The sequence below is a fragment of the Equus quagga genome, chromosome 4 (assembly GCF_021613505.1).
Source record: "Equus quagga isolate Etosha38 chromosome 4, UCLA_HA_Equagga_1.0, whole genome shotgun sequence".
NCBI lineage: Eukaryota > Metazoa > Chordata > Mammalia > Perissodactyla > Equidae > Equus > Equus quagga.
Window position 1 is genome coordinate 86621155 of NC_060270.1, and position 22958 is coordinate 86644112.

At 36.7% G+C, this 22958-nt stretch overlaps 1 protein-coding gene across 2 annotated transcripts in view; it reads left to right on the plus strand.

The window, feature by feature from the left end:
• The window catches only part of ARHGAP15 (Rho GTPase activating protein 15), a 606459-nt gene that overhangs the window by 24149 nt on the left and 559352 nt on the right, over positions 1–22958 (plus strand). For both annotated transcript variants that reach the window (XM_046657907.1, XM_046657908.1), the window contains exon 2: positions 2237–2415. In XM_046657907.1, the coding sequence (XP_046513863.1) occupies positions 2251–2415 (165 nt within the window). In that variant the 5' untranslated portion in view covers positions 2237–2250. The remainder of the gene's footprint in view (positions 1–2236; positions 2416–22958) is intronic.

The following is a 22958-nucleotide window of genomic DNA, read 5'->3' on the forward strand; positions in this document are numbered from 1 at the left end:
TACATATTAAAATCCTTCTCATAACAGTAGCCATCATTAAATTTCTATGGAACGGTGGGGACAATATTTTTTCTTTTATTACTTTAAATTTTTATTTCAAATCTTATTGAAAGACCTCTTTTATTCTCAATTAGATAATTTGTGTGTGTGAGGAAGATTGGCCCTGAGCTAACATCTGTTGCCAGTCTTCCTCTACTTTGTATGTGGGATGCTGCCACTTAATGAGCAGTATGCAGTTCCATGCCCGTGCATGAACTTAATCACTGCACCACTGGGCCAGCCCTTCAATTAGATAATTTTTATAATACATCATTCATATAGAAATATAAAAATGAAAACATGAGCATAATAAATTGGCTAACAAATTCTTAAAACAATCTTCTTTTAAACAACTTTGTGAGATATAACTGAAGTAGAATAAAATGCAAGTATTTAAAGTATACAATTTGATCATTTTTAATATATGTATATAATTGTTAAACCAATCATAGAAAGTGACAGCTTTCTGTCACTGTATATTAGTCTGTATTTTCTCGAATATTATTTAAGTGAAATCATCAGTACTCAATAAGTACTTCTTGAGGGGAGGCTGGCTTTTTTCACTTAGCACAATGAATTTGCAATTCATCCATGTGGTTGCATGCATCAATAGTCCATTCCTTTTTACTGTTGAGCAATATTTCATTGTGTAGATAAACTAGAATTTGTCTATCTATTCACCTGTTGATGGACACCTGGGTCATTTGCTTTTCGAATAAAATATATACTCCTTCACTTTTTTCTGCCCAATGTCCTTGGAAAAATTATTAGTCTCTCTGATCCTCATTTTTGTCCTCTATAAAAATGAGTTTAATGTATTTCTCACAGGAGTCTGAACCTCTGAGCACACTGCCTGGCACATAGTAAATACTCAAGAAATGTTAGCTTTTTTTCTAAGTTATCACTCAATTGACTCACTGGTATCAATTGTGAGGTAACACTTTTTCTCCTATTAAAATGCTTTCCTTTTTTTCTAATCATTTTAGTGTCCACTTAAATTGAACATTACCAGATTCTAGCCTCCTTGTCTGTCCAACTAACATAGGGGTACGAATACAGTTGGCTTCTTAAAATATAATCCTTCTTTTGAATTACACCGGCTTCTATAACTGACTGGGACAATTTTTTCGAATGCTGTGTACACGTACCCAGACTAGCGATGGAATGTCTATATAGATGAGATTTGAAGACAATAATCAGGCTGGAAGGGGATCTACTTCTAGAAGCTGAGAAGCTGTGTTTACATTGCAAATATTCTATTTTGAATGAGATAATGTGTTCATTTGAGGAGCTTGCGGGGAGGGGAAATTGAAAAGGACTATAGATTTGGGGAAGCAACTAAAGCCCTCTCGGCCCACCCTCTGATGCTGCCACAATTTATTTCTCTTTTTCCCAACTATCGTTTTTCTTTTTTCAAAATTTCCCTTTCCAAATTATTGTTTCCTCACTGCCACTCTTCTAAAATGTTCCCACACTGAATTTTCCAGCCGAAATCAGATTCCTTTCCTTAAAATAAATACAAACAAACAAATAAACAGTGTTGATTTTCTCTTTCTTCCGATTCTTCATAAATATTATGTCCAACTAAGCTACTGCATCTACTTCAGTTGGCAGACGGTGGTGGACAAAGAAATTTTAATTTCCCCCTGTGGATAGTGTGAGTAGATGTGGAGGCTAGAACTGAGCACCCTGCTAATAAGGTCAAGCCAACATGTTTGACAGGCAATGGGACTGGCTTGGTTTGCTCTGTCACCAATTCTACTCAGCTAAATTTGACCTTATTCATAGGTTTTTGTTCACTAAAAACGGGTGCTGGTGGTAGTGCATGGAGATGGGGTGGGGTGGGGTGGCTAATACATCAGTGATGTTGTGAATGTAAACAGCATATACTTAAAGATGCTTAGTTGGCAACATCATTTCTATATAAGAAAGACTGTATCCTATTGCCATTAAGAGTTCCTTAGTGGAAATAGGAAGCACACAGAGTATGAGTGTGCTGCCTATGAACTTCGAAGTCCTCAGGCAGATATAGATAAAAACAACTACAAAGTAATTACCTTCTTCTTCACTATTCAGAGAGGTGGAGATTCTAGTTCATCTTTGTACCTTAATGATTAATACGGATGTGCACTCCACCAAGAGGTTTTCTTGGAAAAGTATATATTTAGAATAACATCATGCTTTTATATTTTATCAGGATAACACTGTAATATGCAGAAATCTACAGATTCTGATACCTCTATGGAAACACTGAATTCCCCCCGCCAAGGCACCGGAGCTGTGCAAATGAGAATAAAAAATGCCAACAGCCACCATGACAGGCTGAGCCAAAGTAAATCCATGATCCTCACCGATGTTGGGAAGGTCGCTGCACCGGTAAGTCAACGATCTCAAATACCTCAAGTTCCCTCATACAGAATTTGTTAAAAAAAAAAAAAAAGCTAATTGGCCTTGTTTTATTTGTTTTCTGAAAGTGCATGAGAAAACTGTTTTTGTAATGCATTTTATCTTGCCTACTTATAGTCATAATAATATTCCCAGTTGCGAGAGAAGAGCTGGGCTTAATCCAGGGTGATAAAGTGGATTTGGAGCTGGACTGAAGAGCACCTTTGACTCATTTTAAGGGCCTCTACTATCATGCTTCAGTGTCATAAAAATAATGAGGTTATGCTAGCATGTGGTGTTTGTACTTCCAAATACAGTACATCACTTTGAAAAGCCAGAGGCTAAAATTAGCTAAGAATGAATTGAGAAGAAAAAAAAAAAACTCTAAAAAAAATGTGAAAATCTCTTCCTTAAAATCTTCCAACAATATATGATAATGGAAATTACGATTTGATTCGGAATGAGCTTAAACGATTGAATGGTGTGGCGATTTGAGGTTTGGAGAGGAAGCCATTTTGTCTCGATAATGTGTCATTAGGAAGATTTGAAATAAAATAGTTAGAGATGAACTCTACTGCCAATTGTGTCCCTGCCCCTGCACGCATCCTGAGCCACTAAACACACTGATTGCGATGAGTCTCCTCTGGTTAATTTTCTTCCATAATGGTGGTAACTTGCAGCTGAGGCCATAGGATGTTACAAAATTATTTATGCAATGTTAGCCACTCTTTTGGACCCTAGATCTATTTTGTTTCTCACAGTGAGAGCAAGAGCGAGAAATAGGTTAGCTGGGGACAGGCTGTGAGTCACCCTGCAGAAACATGTGAGCTATTAATTGAGCGTTCTGTGAATATCGTGGGGGCCTATGAAATATTCAGCTCCCTAACTGAGTTATTAAATGAGATAAACTTGCTGAGTAGCATGTTACTGATTATATTTATTCCTTGTATTTCCCTCGAATTTCAAGTGGAAAATTAACCCAGAACAATCTCAGGAGCCTGAGAAATATATGAGTTTCATGATGCTTTCTTCAGGTATGATAAACAAATTTAGCATGAGGAAGCCAGTGATTATATTTCGGGAGTGAGAAATACATCTATAGATAAGCTACCAAGAGAGGCATTTTTCTTTATTTACGTTCTCATTAAAAAGTATTGTCTGCTGGGAGGCACAACACTGCCAGCCTGACTTTGCTTTTAAACCAGCTAAAATGTTCCTCAACTATGAACTTGAGACAGTGGTTAGAGTAAATTATTGGAATCTCTATAATGTATTATCAGTAAGAACTGTACCTTTGAAAAAGTTTAAAAGTTAAGTATATTTAATGATGCCTAACATATTTTATTGGCTGTGTTTAACAAAAGGCACTATGCCGCAGTTGTTTTTGACAAGCATGAAAACATCACAGCATGAGACTGCAAAAGGAATTATGGAGAGAAATTACAAGTGATCCATCTCTCAATGAATTATCCACCTCAATAGCCCGCAGAACTCAGCTACCAATTAACACCTACTTTATTACATGTTGGGATGTACTTAATAACTTTCATGTGTTTATGCACTATTACCTTGACTGATGCCTCTTGTACAATTAGGCATAATTGGCATATCAATATGCAAAAGTTAAAAGGATTAACCCTCTTAAAACTAATGAGCATTTCTGTATCCAGCTGCTAAATGAGACAAAATTAGCATTTTTCACTTTTGGGCAGGATTTTATCATGCAGTTTCTCATTGTTGATATTACCTTGTTACATAACTTGAGTTTGGGGGGTTATATGCTGGACTGCTAGAGAATAAGAGTTTTCCAAAGTTAAATTAGCTATAATTATCCCAGCTTTTGTTTCCGCATTCTTAGTCTGGGCAATATGTATTCCTCGATAAGGAACAAAAATAAAAGTTACTTTTGGTTATGTGTGCTCAGTGCATAATTATATAAAAGGGGTATTTTAGTGAGGATATGTCATTTCACAGAGAAAACTTGGCTCAGAGATACTGTATTGAAAGCTTGCCATGGCACTAATTTTCTTTCTGTCTCAGTTCTTTTCATCTCTTTTTTCCATGCACAATTTTCTGACTAGATACTGACAGAATGTAAAGTATTTTGGCATATTTATTCAAACAAGCCTGTTAAAGATATCTGCTCAAGCTAAACTAAGAACTTGATTTTTCAGAAGTTGGAGGGTGGGGTGAGGTCAAGGGGGGAGATTTTGAACTTAGAAGAAGTGGGAGGACGTGTATTCTAAAAATATGTGCACATGGTCACGTGTAGCATGGTTTGTTGTAACAGAGACACATACATTTATCTGTACAGAAAAAAACTAAGAGTACTTAGAGACTATATATACATATATGTTATGCATCCTATTAAGTATATATGGCATATACATATACTACTTGTTCACTGACAACAATTATGCAAATCTAAAATGGACTGAATGTAGGATATAATAACACAAGAATCGGACATTGCATTCGTAATGATGTAACTTAGAAAAAATGATAAAAACTTCTAAGGTCAAATCAATTATATAGTTTTGTCATTAATTCATAAATTCCTCGTTTATTATTTTGTTCAATGAAGAATATATTTACTATGACGTGAACTCAGAACACAATACAAAATTCTCCTATCTACGTCACATGAGCGTATATTCTTGGTATCTTAAATCGAGGAGTATTTTGAACATTTGTTCGACCCTAGTCTATGCACATGCAGATGAATTTACTTGTTAAATTAAAAGTTTTGCTTATCTAAGAGCATTTCAGTAAAACAGGTATCAATACTCCATTAGTATTTCATTGGTGGTGTGCATTATTTTCTTTAAACCTCAAATAATCATTTTTATGTGGTTAATAAGATCAATGCCTTTTCCAAATTCAAAATTCATTTTCCCACTTTGCCACCTGGGAAACATTGGAGAGGTGGGAAGTTTGGACATGAGAGGAAACAGTTTGCAAGAAAATTGCTTATCCATGAGAGAGATTTCAGATCTCTGCCTGGTGGGGAAGAAACAGCTCTTTGGTCTCAGTGATTTGTGGTCTTGTCCTGAGCACCGGAGTGAGACCTCCTAAAGGTGGGCTGCTTATTTACCCGGATGTGCTAAACACAGAAGCCCCCGGCTTAGCAAGCGAAAATGGGGGCAAATGAAGTGTGCCTCTTTAAGTGATGAAAAGGCTAATGTGCAATCCAGCAAATCGCTAACGCAAAAGGTTTGATGTGGCTTTGATGTTGTTTATAAGAGGGACGTTCCAGCCTATTAGACAGTTTAGAATAGATATTAATGAAGAGTTTAAATAGCCCAAATCAGGAAAACTGCAGACCTAAGATTTGCAGGCAGGAGTAGTTTTGGCATTTAATGCTGGTGTCTTAAACAGCAACACGTATGAATATTCACCATTTCCACCTTGTAAACCCCATAGAAGTGCAATACCTCATTCATGGCCATCCCAGACAGAAAACTATCTTATTACTCTTCAGATAAAGACTTAGGTCAAGCCATTTCTACACAATAGCACACCAGACTCTTTTTGCTTCCGTTAACTGTGCTCATTCATTTGTCTTTTTAATATATTATAAGGGAAAAGAGGAAACAATTTTCTTTTGTTTCTTACTTCTGTGATTATAGGATACTTGCCAAAGTTGTGGCTAGCCAAAAAGGCAGACATAAAAATTGCTACTAAAAATATAAGCCTTCTGTTTAGCAGTGTTTTTGAGAAATATTATGAGACTGGAGGACTTGTCCATGTTTACTTCAAATCCAGCTTATAGTTAGGTTTGAGGCTTTGTTTGTATAAATTGTCCTGAAGTGGATCCTGATATTTAATTAAAATGACACTAAATCACATTGAATTGATAAGACTTGGCATCTCAAACAAAGGTAATTGCCCGTATTGGTTTTGTGCAAAAATAGCGCTGCTTGGAAAATGTGCAGCCAACACAGACTGTCAACTCCATTTATAGATCAATATGTGAAAACCATTGATCAGGCAGGCATGTATAACAGTAACACTTTGCATTTATTTGTTGTTTTTATACCACATTAAGGCTTACAGGATTATAGGCTTCCTAAATATTTTGACTTCCTCATAAATATATGATCTGTTGCATGTTAATTAAATGAGAGTCTGCAGCCATTTCTAAAATTGTTTTTAGTTTGATGATTTCCTTTTATTGCTGTGGATCATATGATCTGAAAATGGATTAGTTTCCTTCTGCATAAAGATTATTAAAGCTTATTTTAATGTGTCCTATTTAGTGTAAGATGTGACTGCCTTTTTGCTTTGAAAAATATAGATACAGACAATTATTTTCTCTTAGAGAGAGCCTGATCTTTTTTTATTAACTAGGCATTCTCGGTGCTCAGGGTAGAATTATTTCCTGACATATTTTGCACACCCTGTAGATAACAGGTCTTCCTGATTTTTCCGATAGAATTTGTTTACTTTCTTTTCTTTTTATCTAGATGTGTAGAACAGGCGTCTGATCAAACATGAAGTAGAAAGTAAACTGATCATCTCAATTAAATTCTAGACACATACAAATATAATTTGAATGCTATTTTTCTGATTCCACGACAAGTCTTATGAACTGTTCTTATACATTGCATTCTGCAGTTAAATCTTTCTTATCTCATCAATGTAAGGACAGTGTTTTGTTCCTAATCTTTATTGGACTATTGTGGATGACATTTGTAAGCCATTTTGGTTTATAAGGAAAAGCCGGAGGACAGTGGAGGGAGCCTCTTCCATAGATCCAAACCTCAGATACGACTACGCAATAATGTGTCTTCCACTGCAATTTTCTTTGCCACTGAGAGGTCAATTTTGTTGAGAAATCTTTTTATATCCTCTGTATACATTAGGAGTGCTGCTTTCAAGACAAGACTTGGCTTTATATACGATATTAAAACATAATAAAAGAAACAAGATTTCAGAAATAAGGATAAAAAATCATGAAATTCAAGGGTTACCTAAGGTAACTGGTCTACTGTAGCACGGAGGAAAAAGTTCTTAGCTAGAATTTTGACTTTTACATAATATGCCCTGGGCGGGGGGGGGGGGGGGGGGGGGGGGGAGGCTGTTGTTGGAAGAAGAATCAGACCACCAGAGATTTTTTTCCTTGAACTTGCCATCTCATGTCATCTCATGCTGTGAAAATCTTTAACTCTGTTTACCAAGCACAAATTGGACTTGCCAAAAGGTTCAGAAAGTTTACAACGACAGTGTAGAGGCCATGCTTCAAAGAATGAGCTGGAGCTCTTGAATTCACATATGTGGCTGCGTCGTTTCCATTTTAACTTGAGCATAGCTAAATTTGTTTATAATCTCCTACTGATTGAACATGGTGCTGAATGTACATGAGATACATTTTTTTAAAAGTTAGTCCTCTGATTACTAATTTGAATCCAAAACTCTAACCTTGTTAGCATCTGGACTTATTTCCATAATAACAACCCCTTCAGAACCTACAAAGTAATGAATAATTGACAACAAATGAAATGTTTTGATAGTTGTCGGCACAAAGCATGTTTAATGTTTTGTGTTGCTTCCTAGCTAATTATGTAGATGACACATTTGTCAGACCTTGACTGCCATTAGAAACGTGTTTCCAGAGGGGAGAAAAACAGGCTATTCATAGAGTAATTAACTAGAATGCTCAATGACCTGTGAGAGATTCAAATCGCTGCCAGTTCAGACATTGTTTTGTTACAGAAGCAGAGGGGTAATTAAAATTCCAAATTACAGTCCTATGATGGAGCATTTGTTTGTTGACAGTATACTCTTACTCTAGTTTGTTAATTCTTTTTTAAATTGCTTCTAATCCATTTTATAGCTTTAGGAGTTCCGTCTTTGAATTTACTGACAACTAATATTATGGTAAATTGTACTTCAATGGGGTACTGCCTGCCTCACAGTTTGAAGAGAGCACAAGGTGGGTGGGATGAAATAGCTCCTTCCCTAATGTGACATATCAGGTACTGTCAGTGGGAATACCAGGAACGTGGAACATCTTGTTAAGCACTGTGCTTCCAATTCTGCATTAGGGGAAAACGTCCTAGTAGAAAATACAGAGATAAAAAAGAAAGCAACGATGAATGTCTAAAAAAGAGAAAGAAACCTAATCTCTCAACAAGAAATGATTGATTAAGGAGTTCTGTTCCCAAAAAGGAAGAGAGAGGAGTTAGGACTGAGGATGATTTGGGTAACAGTGTAGAGTTCAACACAGAAAGTGCAACAGTCTGTAGAAAAGCTCCCATAGATCACCCAAAAAGGAAGGGCATGTTTTACAGCAGTACCTTCCATCTTAGGTCAATAACAAACCACGGGATAATGGGTATCACCCACCAAATTTGTCGAGGAATTATTGGCATAGTTTGCAAATCTAGAAGGCTAACCTAGTCTAAAAAATTCGGCTGAAGTGAAGCATTTATTTAGGCTGCTGAAAGTGAGAATATAGTTTTATTAAAAAGATCTGACAGAAGTCACACGGTGTTTGATGCAGGCGAGCTGACAGAAGCTTCCAGCGAGCGTTGATTATCCCCAAGTCACTGTCAGCTAGGATTGATTTTCACTTTCTCCGTTTATGTAACAGTTCCTGTAATACAGCTGACCCCGAATCACGTTACCTTGTCATTTCTCTGCATGGATCAAGAAGAGATGAGCTGAGAATAGCTAGACACTGACCTTGAACTTGCCAGAAAAGTGAGAAGTGACAGTGGGGTTTTTCTGTAGTTCACGTACAAAGATTAAGGCAAACTGTTCGTCTGTTGAGTTCACTGTAGCAGCACAAGGGGGCAGAGCTGTACTAGAGATTACAGGTAAAACAGATTCTGCACCAGCGTGCAAAGCTCTCAAATACCAAGTGAGAGCCAGAGGTCTCATTTTTACATCTTAGTGTAGACATAAAGGAGAATTACTGATGAATCAAAATCTCAGGTCCCCTGATGTTCATAATCAGTAATCTAAAAGTGTACATTCTAATTAAAAAAGGTTACCTAATACTCTGTGTGGCAGCAACCATGCTTTTCCACTAAATTATTTCCAGCATCTCTTCTTTAATTCATATAATACTCTTCACCCTTAAAATAATTTTGGAACCATAGTCAATAATATTAAGAGAGTTTTATGGCTAATTCCTAAGGTGATATGTGTCATTTTAGGACAATTATACTAGAAGATGGGAACAGTCTTTTTATACTTATTAAGAATCAAAACCCCCAAATTAAAATTGGACAGTGTCACATTGTGATGCACACCCACAAAGAGGTAAAATGCAGGCTGGAAAATGATGTTTGTCATTTGATTTACATTTGTCCATATCTTTTACATTGTTCCATTTTATTACTTCCCTCAGTTTTCAAAAATGTTTTTCAATAGATCATCATTATAACCTTAATTAATCTAAAACGCAGTATGTTGAATGTTGTCCTTTGCTTGCTGGCACTTAATTAAGCTAAATCATTGTTGTACTGATGCAGAATATTTCTCATAAATGGCACTCAAAGAACTTGCCAAGGGGCTGGCCCCATGGCCTAGTGATTAAGTTTGGTGTGCTCCGCTTTGGTGGCCTGGGTTTGGTTCCCTGGCATGGATGAACGCAATTCATTGGCAGCAATGTTGTGGCAGTGACCCACATACAAAATAGAGGAAGATTGGCACAGATGTTAGCTCAGGACGAATCTTCCTCAAGGAAACAGAGGAAGATTGACACAGATGTCTGATCAGGGTGAATCTTTCTCAGCAAAAACAAAACAAAACAAAACAAAACAAAAAACACTGGCCAAGTGAAGCAGAGAATGGAGCAGGTTGAGAAAGAGAAGAACAAACACTGGCTCAATTATTCCCTAGGTTGTAAGTGCCTTATGTCATGGTGAAAAGCATCTTTCCATGTGTGATGGCAGGATAACATTGCAAACCTCCATAGTAAAAAGACCTTTTCTTGCATATAATGGATTTTTTCTGTGTGTGTAAACACACACACATTTATACACATCTATTATACATATATACATATATGCTATATATACATCTCTCTAGGTAGATAAAGATATATATAGACAGAGATGTATATAATATTCATATGTTTGAACTTATTTTTATATTCTAGGAAAAATAACCACATACGTACATTTGAAAGATGAAATGTCAAGATTGCTTCGATAGTCCTCTTTCGTACATTTAACTCAGGACAAACTGCCTATGTTAAGATCTGAGAAATGAGTAGATCCCAATATGTTTCAAGGATGGAATAAACAGGAGATCATTCTCTTGCCAAGAAAGAGGTTGAAAATGTTAGAATCCCTGGGTCATCACAGAAATCTGTAATACCTAGTTTTTGGCCTTATGTTGGAGAAAGTATCTTTGCACTTCCAGCATGAAGCCTCTACCTTAGAAGGATTGCATGTGACGGGGTGTGTGTAGGAGGGGTGGGCCGGTGCTGGATTTACAGTTACAAAATTGCTGTGTCTAAAGCTGACGTCTTTGGAGGCACTCCTAAGGAGCAATAGCATTCCTTTAGCGTTCTGCAATGTGCTTTGCACTCCTGCTTCTCCGAGTGTCCAGATGACCTCTTGCATGCCCTCTCCTAGGTGGTAGGAAACCCATCCCTAAACGGTTGATTAGCTTCTGCTTCTGAGGTCAAGGCAGACATAAAGGTGTCGGCTGCTAAAAAACTTCCCCCGAGTTGGTTTTTTCCCCCCTCCCTTCAATGTGTAAGGCTTTTAATAAGGGACTCCAGTCCCTGATGTGTTCGGATTCAGTTTATTGTTACCATCTGTTTAATTACCCTCTCAGGTTTGTGTTGGGAAGCATGAAAGTATTTTACCCAGCCTTTGAATCCCTGTGTTCCTAAAGAGATGTGGGTAAAGCACATGTCAGTTTTCAAAGAGCATATTAAAAACTGAGAAGCAGGATCATCTCCAAATAATGCCGTGTAAGGAAAAGGCATTATTTTTCACATTAATATGTGTTGCAAGTAATTAGGAAATGTACAACAATGTGGCACTCTCTCCCAGAGATGATACGATCCTCTATACATGCAGTCTCTATGCTTGTCCTTTGAGGTGATGGATTTTTATGACTCCGCTTCATTTTCAATGCACTGACAATAAGTTTATTGAGGAAGAAACATGGGATTTGAGTTGTATCAGGATGTATGGTTGTCGTATGTCAAGTAAAAGAAAGATCACATACTCAAAAAACAAGGATAGAAAGAATCTTTGGGAGAAGGTGAAAAAATCCAGAGGAAATTCAGCTACTTTAGTCTTTCTCTTCTTCCTCTTCCACATTATTATTGTTATTATACTATAGTCTTTTTTTTTTTTGTCTTGAGAAGTACCAGAGTATTGTTTCTAGTGGTCAATACACTCACAATTAAATGGTGCATTTTCCACATGCAAATGCCTTTGGTAACAAGAATTACACTGGCTGACACAGACTTCTCATTCGTTTATGTCCAAATTAATTTTATATATCAACATTTGGGTGAAATAAAAAAATAACATAAAATGAAACAAAACCAAATTTGAGTGTTTCAGTATCAAAATATTTTAGAAGTCTGACTCTCAAACCCAAAAGGAAATGTCAGGTGATTTTACTTCCTACATCAAACAAAGAAACCAAATGACTACTAATGTATCATTTTTATTTCTCCCTTAGGAGGTGATTTCATTCATTTTTTTTCTTGAGATTCCAAGGTGATGTTAGATTAAGAATGTGTCTGAAAGTGTTCAGATTAGTAGGCCGATTTTTATGTGCATGCCCTTCCACAATACCATAATATAAACAACCAAGGTCCTGTTTTCTTTTTATCCCTTCATGAAGAAACCAGTGCTGTTCTTGCTTCATGATCTTATATTATTTCTGTGGAGAAAGAAAATAGTGATGACACTAACTTTCCTTCACTACTTTTGGACACCTGACATGCTTTCTTTCCCACAGGGTAAAAGGAAGCTGCAGTCTTCATATTTCCAATGAGAAGGGACATGTGTCTCCTTGCATTGAATTGTCTTAGATCATATCATGTAGCACAAAGTGACCCAATATAGGAAGACAGGAAAACAAAGTGACAGTTTTGTTTGCTCAAATACAAATGCCAACATCAGAACATGGGGGCAAATTCTGGAGGCCCACTGCCAGATTGCAGGAATGAAATAGCAAGAGCTGATATTCTGTACTTACATAAAGTACGTTTAAGGAGTAGTCTAGAATCAGCAGTGAAAGGATAATGAACAAATAAGCTTATCTCAGGTTAGACAAACTGAATGTAACTATGACTGTTGTTAAAATCCATGTGAGAGTGAATCTTGCTGATACTTCATAATACATCACCCACTGTGGTCTTACCTATTGATCACAGCCTGACAATGGGTAACCTTTCATGGCAACTTCCTCTTTTACCATGAATTATTGACAGTGTTAATGCCAATAACACATGATCAAATAGACAGGAAAGAAGTTTACATTCCTGGATGTGCGATCCTTAACCTCCACACTTTTAATATCATAGTTTAAAAAAAAGAAAAAGGAAAGAAAGAAAGAAAGAACACTTTTTTTCCTCGTTTTGAAAATACTAATGAATTAGTTTTTACTTTCACACAGATTGTTAATGTGACATCTGTATAATTCTCATCTACAACACATTTTGGATAATAAAGCTCTATATGTAAGGGAACACTGTAATTGGTTTTTTTTTTACCCTAGTTATTGTCTATTTTATATAACAAAAATCATCATTAGTCTTAATGAACTTATGATAAACTTTTAACTAGAGTTGAAATAATAATTTTTATGAATAAAAATTAAAATGTTAGTATGTTTACTTGACATCTATGACTGTTTACGCTTTCAATATGAAAATTGAACACAGACCCAATTCAGACTTTTATGGAGCATTTAAAATTTTCACCAAGTTCTTGACTTTTAAAATATTGTATTGTGCTCTTGGGGTCTAGCTGAACATTGTCCTCTAAGTGCCACGATTTGTGGAATTTTGTAGGGTTGACCTTGGAAGGGATGATGTAATTTACAAACCTACCTAAGCAGTCCCTGTCATGAGTGTTAGCCTTGTCTGTTTTAGAGGAGCATGCCACCATACCCCTAAAACACGTTGCCAGCGGTGATACTGATATGCACCTGCACCAAAATGGAGATGATTACACTAACTGTGAAGCAAAGTGCAGAGAATAGTTGGCAGTATGAACTATTTTGGGGCTTACTTCATTCAGGACAAAAAAAAAGAAAGAAGAAAGAAACCTTTTTGGAGAGTTAATATATTTTAATTGCATAGACAAATGAGGGCCAAAATACAGTGACATCCAGGTATTGAAATGAACTCATCAGTTAACGAGTTTAAAGATTTAGCTCTGCCTAAGGCAAGGAGAGTCTTAGACCTTTCTGATTACTTGACCATGCACAAAATAGGCTCTATAGAGACCTCACAATTTCTTATTTCTCTCATGTGTGCATAACTGGACAGCAGTCTTGCTATGAAGATGGACAAGGAAACCCCAGTAAGATTCCGCATGCATTATAGAGAACTGTTTTGCGTCTTTTGACTTGAATCTGAGCTTCTCTCCACTCCTGCTGCCCTTTTTAATTCTGAATTCTGAGTCCCTCATCTCCTGCCTGACTGCTTCGCTGAAACCAGTCTTGGAAGATCCATGCTTTCCAAGGTTTCCACCATGTGCCTAGAACTCTGATAGTTTCCTTTCACCTATGCTTCAAGGAGCTATTTCAGGACAATATTGCCTTCATATGTGCTACTTACATTCTACAGTGAGGCTAATGGGTCTAAAGCAGGGCTTACAAACAAGTGGCTGACCCAACTTTACCCGGGTATTTTTTGTTTGACTAGGATGGTATTTTTATTTTTTATTTATTTATTTTTTTGAGGAAGATTAGCCCTGAGCTAATATCTGCTGCCAATCCTCCTCTTTTTGCTGGAGAAGATTGACCTTGAACTACCATCTGTGCCCATCTTCCTCTACTTTGTTCGTGGGACACTTGCCACAGCATGGCTTGATAAGCTGTGCATAGGTCTGCACCTGGGATCTGAACTGGTGAACACCAGCCGCCGAATCAGAGCTCACAAATGTAACTGCTATGCCATCAGCTGGCCCCTAGGATGGTGTTTTTAAAATCTTGAATTTGAAAGCCTTTAGTTCAAGTTCTGGTGTCTTCATCAATTTATGCTACTTGCTTGACCCGGAAGATATTTCAGTTTGTAATCTTAGAATTATTTCACTGGCTGGCTATTCAGAGGTGAGAGCATAATGTAGCAAGTCAGAAGATGACAATTGTTGGTTATAAATTTGGAAGTTCAGAAGATGACAATTGTTAGTCATACATTTGGAAATGTAATCTCTATCACATTTCACTGACAGTGTAAAAACATTCTGTTATATAGCTAAATATGAATTTTCTTATTCAGATTTTCTCATTTGGGTTTAATTTCAATTTTAGACTCTTACATTCTTATAAATTAACAAACATCTTGCTGCCTTTTAGACAACACTGAAAAATAACTGTGATTATCTGTGGAAATGGTGTTCTCCTGTCATCAAGTTATAAATATTCTGTTTATTCTGGGTTATCTATGATTTAACTATTGTGGGTTTTGTCAAATAGTTCCGAAAACTTGCTGAGAAGCTACTTTGTATTTAAGTGAAGCAATGTACTTCTAAATCTTATTTTAAAAAAATCATGCCAGGCCCTGAAAAATGAGAAATGATGCTATCTAACAGTTAATATTATACAAAATTTAAATCAACTTAGATTTGCTTAGTCATCTTATTAATTATCATTTCCTTTACATTCTAATTAAATTTAATTTGAAGACTTTTAAACTCTGTTAGAATTTTTGTTTCTTTTTCAATTGACCTGTAACATCCCGTAAGAAATGAAACACAAAAACAATAAACTTCATAAATAAACTTGACTCGGCTTTTTAGAGCTAAAATTTCTTTTTCTGGAGAACCTGCTTTGCCAAATCAGAAGCTGTGTGCCTTTATGGGGAGAGGATAGTTTCATGTGAGGAAGAAAAAACTCCTTTAAAACAAAGATCAAAGGGCTTTCAGAGATCTCTCAATTTGCATCTTACATGTCGAATTCGATCTAAAGATGTATTTTATTTGCCCCAGAGAGTGCTTTTTCCTCCTCTCTTTTTAATTGAGCTGACAGTTTAACATTGTGAACTTTCACATGAAAATTTGTATATGTGACATCTCTCAAAAGAATCAGGAATTATGGTATCCCAGGGCTGGTTCTCCAAAAAGCAGGAAACAACCAGTTGACGGTGAGTAGGTGTTGCCATGTCTAGATGGGGCAAGAGCCCTCTAGTAAAACCAGGTCGTTTTCCTTGGGTCATGTTACCTACCTGGCGTTTGTGTTGCCATGCCAGCTTTGGCATATATATTCCAGCCTTCCTTACATGCCCACAAAGGACAAAAAGAAGCTGAGTTGCCATTCAGGTAACCACAAAATTCATGTCTCCTTTGAGGATAACTTTTCCAAGTTGCCTCTACTAGGTGGGAGTAAGGTTTTGAAATAGAAAGAAATAGTTCCTTCATGTATTCAGGTGGTTATCGGCATAAACGAAACTTCGGAAACTTTATCCTTTGCTGATTCCCACAGACACTAATTAGTGCCCCTGTGGTGTACAAATCTCCAATGACAAATCAAAGATTCAGTCATGGGGAGATGTGGCAAGCCTCTGTCCCTGAAGAGGCCCCTCCAGGTCCAATCAGAACTGTCAGCGGCAAGTGTCATAGAGAGGTTGTAATGCCCTTGTTTGTTTGTTATGAGTTTGATACATCTTCAGTGTTTTCACCAGTAACATCTGACTCTAGCCAGGATTAGAATTATTTTTAGGCAATGTAAGCCAGGCATAAATCATTTCCTTAAGTATGCCTACACGATGTTACCTTCAAAGTTCTTTGCCGCTGCAGAGGAGCAAATAGGAATCTGCGGCTTATGAAAATGAACTAGTGTTGGGAAGATCTGGGAAAAAAATCCTGGTTCTGCCTCTTACTTACTGTGTTATGTTGGGAAAATGTTTTGATGGTTTTGGGCTTTCTTATCCAAATTTTTAAATGAACATAAAAATACCAGTTACCCATAGACTAGTGAAGATTAAAAGAGAGAATGTATGGAAAGCACTAAGTATGATATCTGGGCACAGAAGAAGTATTCAAAATTATAGAAAATTATTATTATAATTATGCAACTCATATAGATAAAGTTCTTTTGGCAGGCCTGGCTGTGAAGCTTTGAGTTGCCCTGTGTGCTATGCTGCCATTTGACCAACACCTTTCATTAACCTGGCTCCCCATACCCACCTGTATTCGGAATTATTTTGATTCAAGTCACCTTGAACTCTTACTCAATCTATTCTTGGTTTATTTAAGCTTTTAATTTTTAGACAAATCTTCTCTGACCTCTGATATATTCCTACAATAATACCTCCTGGCTTCCTTCCTCAGCTATGACCCACAGTTAGCTCTTACACCAAAACAACACAAATATTTACCATTTGAGGGCATCTACTATGTTCTTGGCACTCTGCTAAGTGCTATAACAGAAAAGACTTGATTAAACCCCCATGCCAACAAATAAATGATGCAACTGAGATGTAACTCCAAGGAAGTCTGATACCAAAAGTTTTGCTCATTCTGAACCACAGTCTGTATTATAAATCCTGAGCCCTGAAACCCTATCCTAGGCCCCTGTGGTGACATTCTGATATGTTTGACCTAGCCCAGAGGACAGTGAGAATCAAATATGTATTCTTTTTTATGCCAATTAAAATTCTATTCAACTTTAAAGAACCAATGAAAACTCAATCTTCTACCCAACATTTTCTCTGACTGGCCTTTCCCTCCTCTGAATTTCTTTAGCAATTATTCATTTGACTAATTATGTAATTTATTATGCATAGCTTTAGTGTATTTCTTTCTGTTTTACTTTGAAAACTTATTATCTTTCATTATTCTTGTTCAGCTTTTTATCTTTTCATGTCGTATATCTCCTGCTAAAGTGAAAACTCCTTAAAGTCAGACATCATTCCTAACTTCAACAGAACCTGGCTGAAAATAAGCATTTAATATATTTTTTAATTTAGAGTAGTTTAGGAAGTTTAAGATTTTATGTGGCCAGTAGCATCTAAAGACATCGCTTCTAGTGTCTGAACAAGGCACCTCCGAAAACACAGAGGAGGCAAAAACATAAGAGTAAGAAAAATTTAGAATCTAGGGATAGTTCATAACTATAAGGATAAAGGAGCTGAATTGAGGGGGAAAAAACCCAACAATCCACCTGTGCTTCACCTCATGAACAGTGAAGTCATTATAACTTCCACCAAGGATGAAATGGGTAGCTCAGCTCCTTGACTTTCTGCTTTGTAATTCAGAAATGATGGCATGTCTGCCAACCAAAAACTAGGCAAGAATCCCTCTACTGCACAGGTGTTGTTTTCTGAAACAGCCATAATTCTGTTGCTCTTCATCCTTCCCCCATCTTTTTATATTCACTCAGAGACTGAAATTCCTAGAAAACAACATGAAAGGGATAGCAGACGACCGGCAGTGAGATAAGGCATCCTGGGAATTATAGTCACCAAAAGTATATTGCTAAAGATGGAGCTGGAGTTGCCATGAGCACCAGGAGAAAGACAGGCTGGGGATTTAATTTTATCCAAATATGTAATTAGTCCATTGCATCAGAGAACAAGGCAGGGAAAGCTGGAGATGATGCCATCTGTATCTAGCAAAACTATACTAGGTAGTCTCGTGACTAAGAATTTGATGGAGAATGGTGCTTATCAACCTGCTCTCAAGCTTTACCTAACTCCAACAAGGGAATTCAACCACCCATCTGGACAATGAATTCAGTCCAGAAATGGTCACAAGGCCTTTAGTAACAGTTGCAGACTGAATTTAGCTCCATGTAACAGAAAAGTGGACATATTGGCTTAAATAAGGAATGGGCTTAATTTTTTTGTGTAACGGTAATCCAGAGGTAGTAACTCCCCCACAGTTGCAGTGCTTGGCTAAACAAAGTATCAAAGACACTTTATACTCATCATCTTTAGAATGTGGTTTATTTCCTGTTGCTAATCTTCTCATGGCCAGCAGATGGCTGCTTTACCTTTAGCATTTCAACTGCATTCCAAGCAGGAAAGAAGACAAGCAAAGGACAGAAGGCCTATGCAAGCTGAACTTACCCTCTTTTAAATAGCTTCCATGGAAGGCCCATTCAGTGATCGCTACCTGCATCTCATTGTTCAAAACTGTATCACACATTAACAAGTAGCTTCAAGGAAGACTGAGAAATGTAATTTTTACTCAGGATACTTTGCTGCTGCACACAAAATACTATCAAATAGAGATAAGGACTAATAAAAGATCAGAGTTAAATAAAAGAGAGGATTAAGAGTGAGGTGGGAGTGGGAACATTTCTTATATCCTACAGGGCTTTATAGTCTACTATAAAGAGTTTAGATTTTATTATTTAACGCACAATCAGAGACCACTGAAAGGTTTTAAGCAGATGAATCTCTCTGTTTGGTAGAGAATAGGTATAGTGGAAGAGAGAAAATGGGAATACTATTAAGGAGTGTGAACTATTCTTGACCCAATAAATCATGGTAGCTTGTGCTAGATTGATTGAGTGAAGACAAATGGAAGCAAATAAATTAAAGAATATTTTAAGCATAGAACGGAAAAGACTTGCAGATGGATTGAATGTAGGTAGAAAGAAAGTGGGAAGGCTTCCAGGTTTCTAGAGGAAGAAATTGGGTTGATGATAGAGCTAATCACTGAAATGGGAGGAATCAAGAATGACATGGATTTGACAAAGTGAGATGTCAAGTGGTCAGATTTCACTGTGGGAAGTTTGAGATTTCAGTGACACATCAAAGTCAAAGTGTCAAGGGCACAATCAATTACATGGGTTTGGAGCTCAGGGAATAGATATTCCCTTAAGACATGATTTTGATGTCAACAACCAACAGATGATATTTAATGCTACAGAAATAGCCAAGATCCCACTTGGACAAAATGAGGGCATAAAAGTGGACTCAAACTTACACAGTAAGCCTGCGAAGAAGTTGAGGGAGTGACTAGAATTGGGGACATGAACCAGGAGATGTCCATGAATTTCATTTTTTTTTTTGAGGAAGATTAGTCCTGAGCTAACTGCTGCCAATCCTCCTCTTTTTGCTGAAGAAGACTGGCCCTGAGGTAACATCTGTGCCCATCTTCCTCTAGTTTCTATGTGGGACGCCTACCACAGCATTGCTTGCCAAGCCGTGCCATGTCCACACCTGGGATCCGAACTCCCGAACTCTGGGCTGCCGAAGCAGAACATGTGCACTTAACTGCTGTACCACCGGGCCAGGGCCCCCCCATGAATTTTAAGAAAGAAGGATGCCTAAGAACACTCAAATCAAAAAATATATATATTTCACTTAAGTGCCTGTAAATTCAGTTTCTTTATAGGCAAAATACTTCATTAGAATGGGAAATGAGGATAACTAGTGGATCTAAATGTTGGTAAACATGACCTAAAGATAAAATAAAAACAGATATTGTTTTTTTCATGGATAAATATTTCAGATATCATTTTTAGTCATATATGCATGGATATATATTTATGCATATACATTTGAATGAATGCTCTGATAAAATATAAATAATATTAGATATCTTTATATGTTTTAAGTGGTATTTTTTCTCTCCAAGTAGAGGAAAACTCAAAATTTATTTTGCGCTTTTAACTTTCCCATAAAAGGTATCATATTCTGGTTCAAGAGAAGCAATCTCTTATTGCAACATCACAAGGAATAGGAAAAAATCAAAATGTCTGGAAAATGATAACTGGCTTCAACATGCAAAATAAGTGTTCAAAGATAGAATCAAAGGGCAAACATCAAGGTAAAGATAAAGAAATAAACTACACACAGATAATAAAGATAATCCACAAAACTTAAAAAAAATACTCTAATTTTATCTTGAGTAAATTGAGCGGATATTTTTGAACTTTATTTTTCATTTACAGTTTGCCCCCGGATAAAATGATCAGCTCTATCAATCAGAAAAGGTTAATGGCAAATTATTTCTTGGGCAGATTGATAACAGTCTCTGGCCCAAGTTGTTTGTAACTTCTGTCCCAGCGTGCTACAGCACCTCAGCAGCAAATCACACGAAAATGTCAACTGTTATGTTTGATTTTACCCACTTAAAGAAAAAAATCCCGCAAGGAACATTATAAGATAATGGAATGTGTAAAATTAATCGTTTTTCTAGGGGTCTTTTCCAGTGCTATTCTCTTTGGTTGAATTCCTTTCCCAATTTGGCCCTCAGATATGCATTCTCTTGTTGGAAGATGTGTTTGTGGTGACTGTGCTAGGGCTCACTTTGAGTCAACTCACATTTATCAAACAATTCCCTCTTACCCAAATATTCCCAGTGTAGTCGCTACTAGCCGTTCTCCTTTAGTTGTACTCTCCATTTGTACCTGGTGGATTCTATATTATATTAATTCATAAAACCGGCTCTGCCAGACTCCCTATGGTTACAATTATTAAGGCTGTAACGGAAACGATATCTCTCATATTGATCTTCAACCAGAAGTTCTTGTCCTGGAGCTTTTGTATCACATTAAGACACTAATGATCGCCTCCACCAAATGAGCAACTTAATAGTCACAAAAAGCTGAATGAAAAGACTTTGATCATCACCTTTGAGAGGGCTGTATTCCAACATCTTTCCCAACCACAATTGGCAAGCACTAACAGAGCTTTTAATTTAAAAGAAAAAGAAACAAACAAACAAAACGCTTTAAAGAAACTTGATTTTTTTACAAAAATTATTGCCTTTTTTGTTTGTTTTGAACAAGAAATTTTAGCCCTACACACTCAGTTTGTTTTCCAGATCATACAAAGACTGTTTGCCTGTGGGTTATTTTTAATACTCTGATTTTTAACAATTTTTTCATTTTCTTTCTGTAAGAACTGAGGTGTTATAAATTCAGTTAAAATGATAGAAATTAGGAAGTGCTTTAGAGTGCCTATTTGATTTATTTATTAAAAGAATTGGTACAGATTAATCAGTGTAGTCCCCCCCATATCTGGAGGGACAAAGAAACTACTTGACGGTTCTTTCATATTCACGTCTCCTCCTGGAAAAAGTAGAATAATTACTCTATAATGAAGCCCTTATACAAACACAATGTATCCTGAAAAAATATTAACGATATTTTTGTAATTGATCAAATGGGGGAAAAAATCTATTTAGGTATTAATTAGACATATTAACGTTATTTGCTCCACTGCTAAAAAAGTAACAACACTATGGAGACTTTTCATATCCAAGTTTTAAATCAACTTCATATTGTAGACTATTAATGTTCCCTAGGAACCTGCAGATGCATAATTTGAAAATGGACACTCTGTAGTGGTGGACTTACACATACATAGAAAGAAAACTAGAGAGGGTTAAAAAACATCAAGGCTGAAATTGTATGGGTCATTAGCTCTTTAATGCATCTCAAGGGCTCCAAAACCAGTGAACTGAGAGCCTTGGGAAGCCCCTAGTCTGACCTGAGTGGCAGAAACAAGGAAGAGCACAAGTATTGCCCGTGCTCAAAGCTATTAAAATACTCACAGAAGACTAATTTGAAAATATATTAACCACACAGTAAGTTAAGGCCCATCACAGATCAAAAGCTAAGTTTGGGGACAAGAAACAATTGACGGAAGTAATTGACAGATATTCAGGGAGGAAAGACTGGAGGAGAGAGGGCTGGGATGGAAAAAGACCTGATAGCCTTTTAAGGCCTATGGTTGGCAGGGATCCCTGTGACAATGATCTGCTTTAATTGGTGTTTCTTCCCTTAGGAGACAAATCCCTGAAAAATGGAAGCTCTGATGTCTCCATGGATATGGAGCAGGCCTGTGCATAGACAGAGAGAAGAAAAATTATCCCCACCACTTTTATTCTCAACCACAGATCTTGGGGTGAATAATGCTCTCTAAAAGTCATCTTCAGAAGGCATTATAACTCTTTTACTCTTAAGGCTTCTTCCTTGAACTTAGAAATCAGTGCAATATTTTTAGGGTGGCATTTCTAACTACAGCAAACCACCAGTATCTCCAGGGCTATGAATGATGATCATCTTGAAACCCCAACCTGAGAGCAGATGCAGTTTCAAAGGAAAAAAGAAAAAGTCCAATATAGAATCAGAAATCTATTTGACTAATATGATAATAATAATATAATTGAATAATGTAATGTATACAATACCTGAAAGAAATTAATCTTTTATGATACATTACAAATAAAATACACACTATTGTCTAGAGAGAACATCTTTTTTAATGTTGGCAAATTTCAAGGGAATCACTACAGTGTCCAGCATGCACACAATCGAGTGCTTATATCTTGAAAACTTCTTCCATATTGCCAATTGATCATGTGACAAAGAGAGATGACTTTACTCCCTTAAGTAAAATACTTCAGGATGCTTTTGTCCCA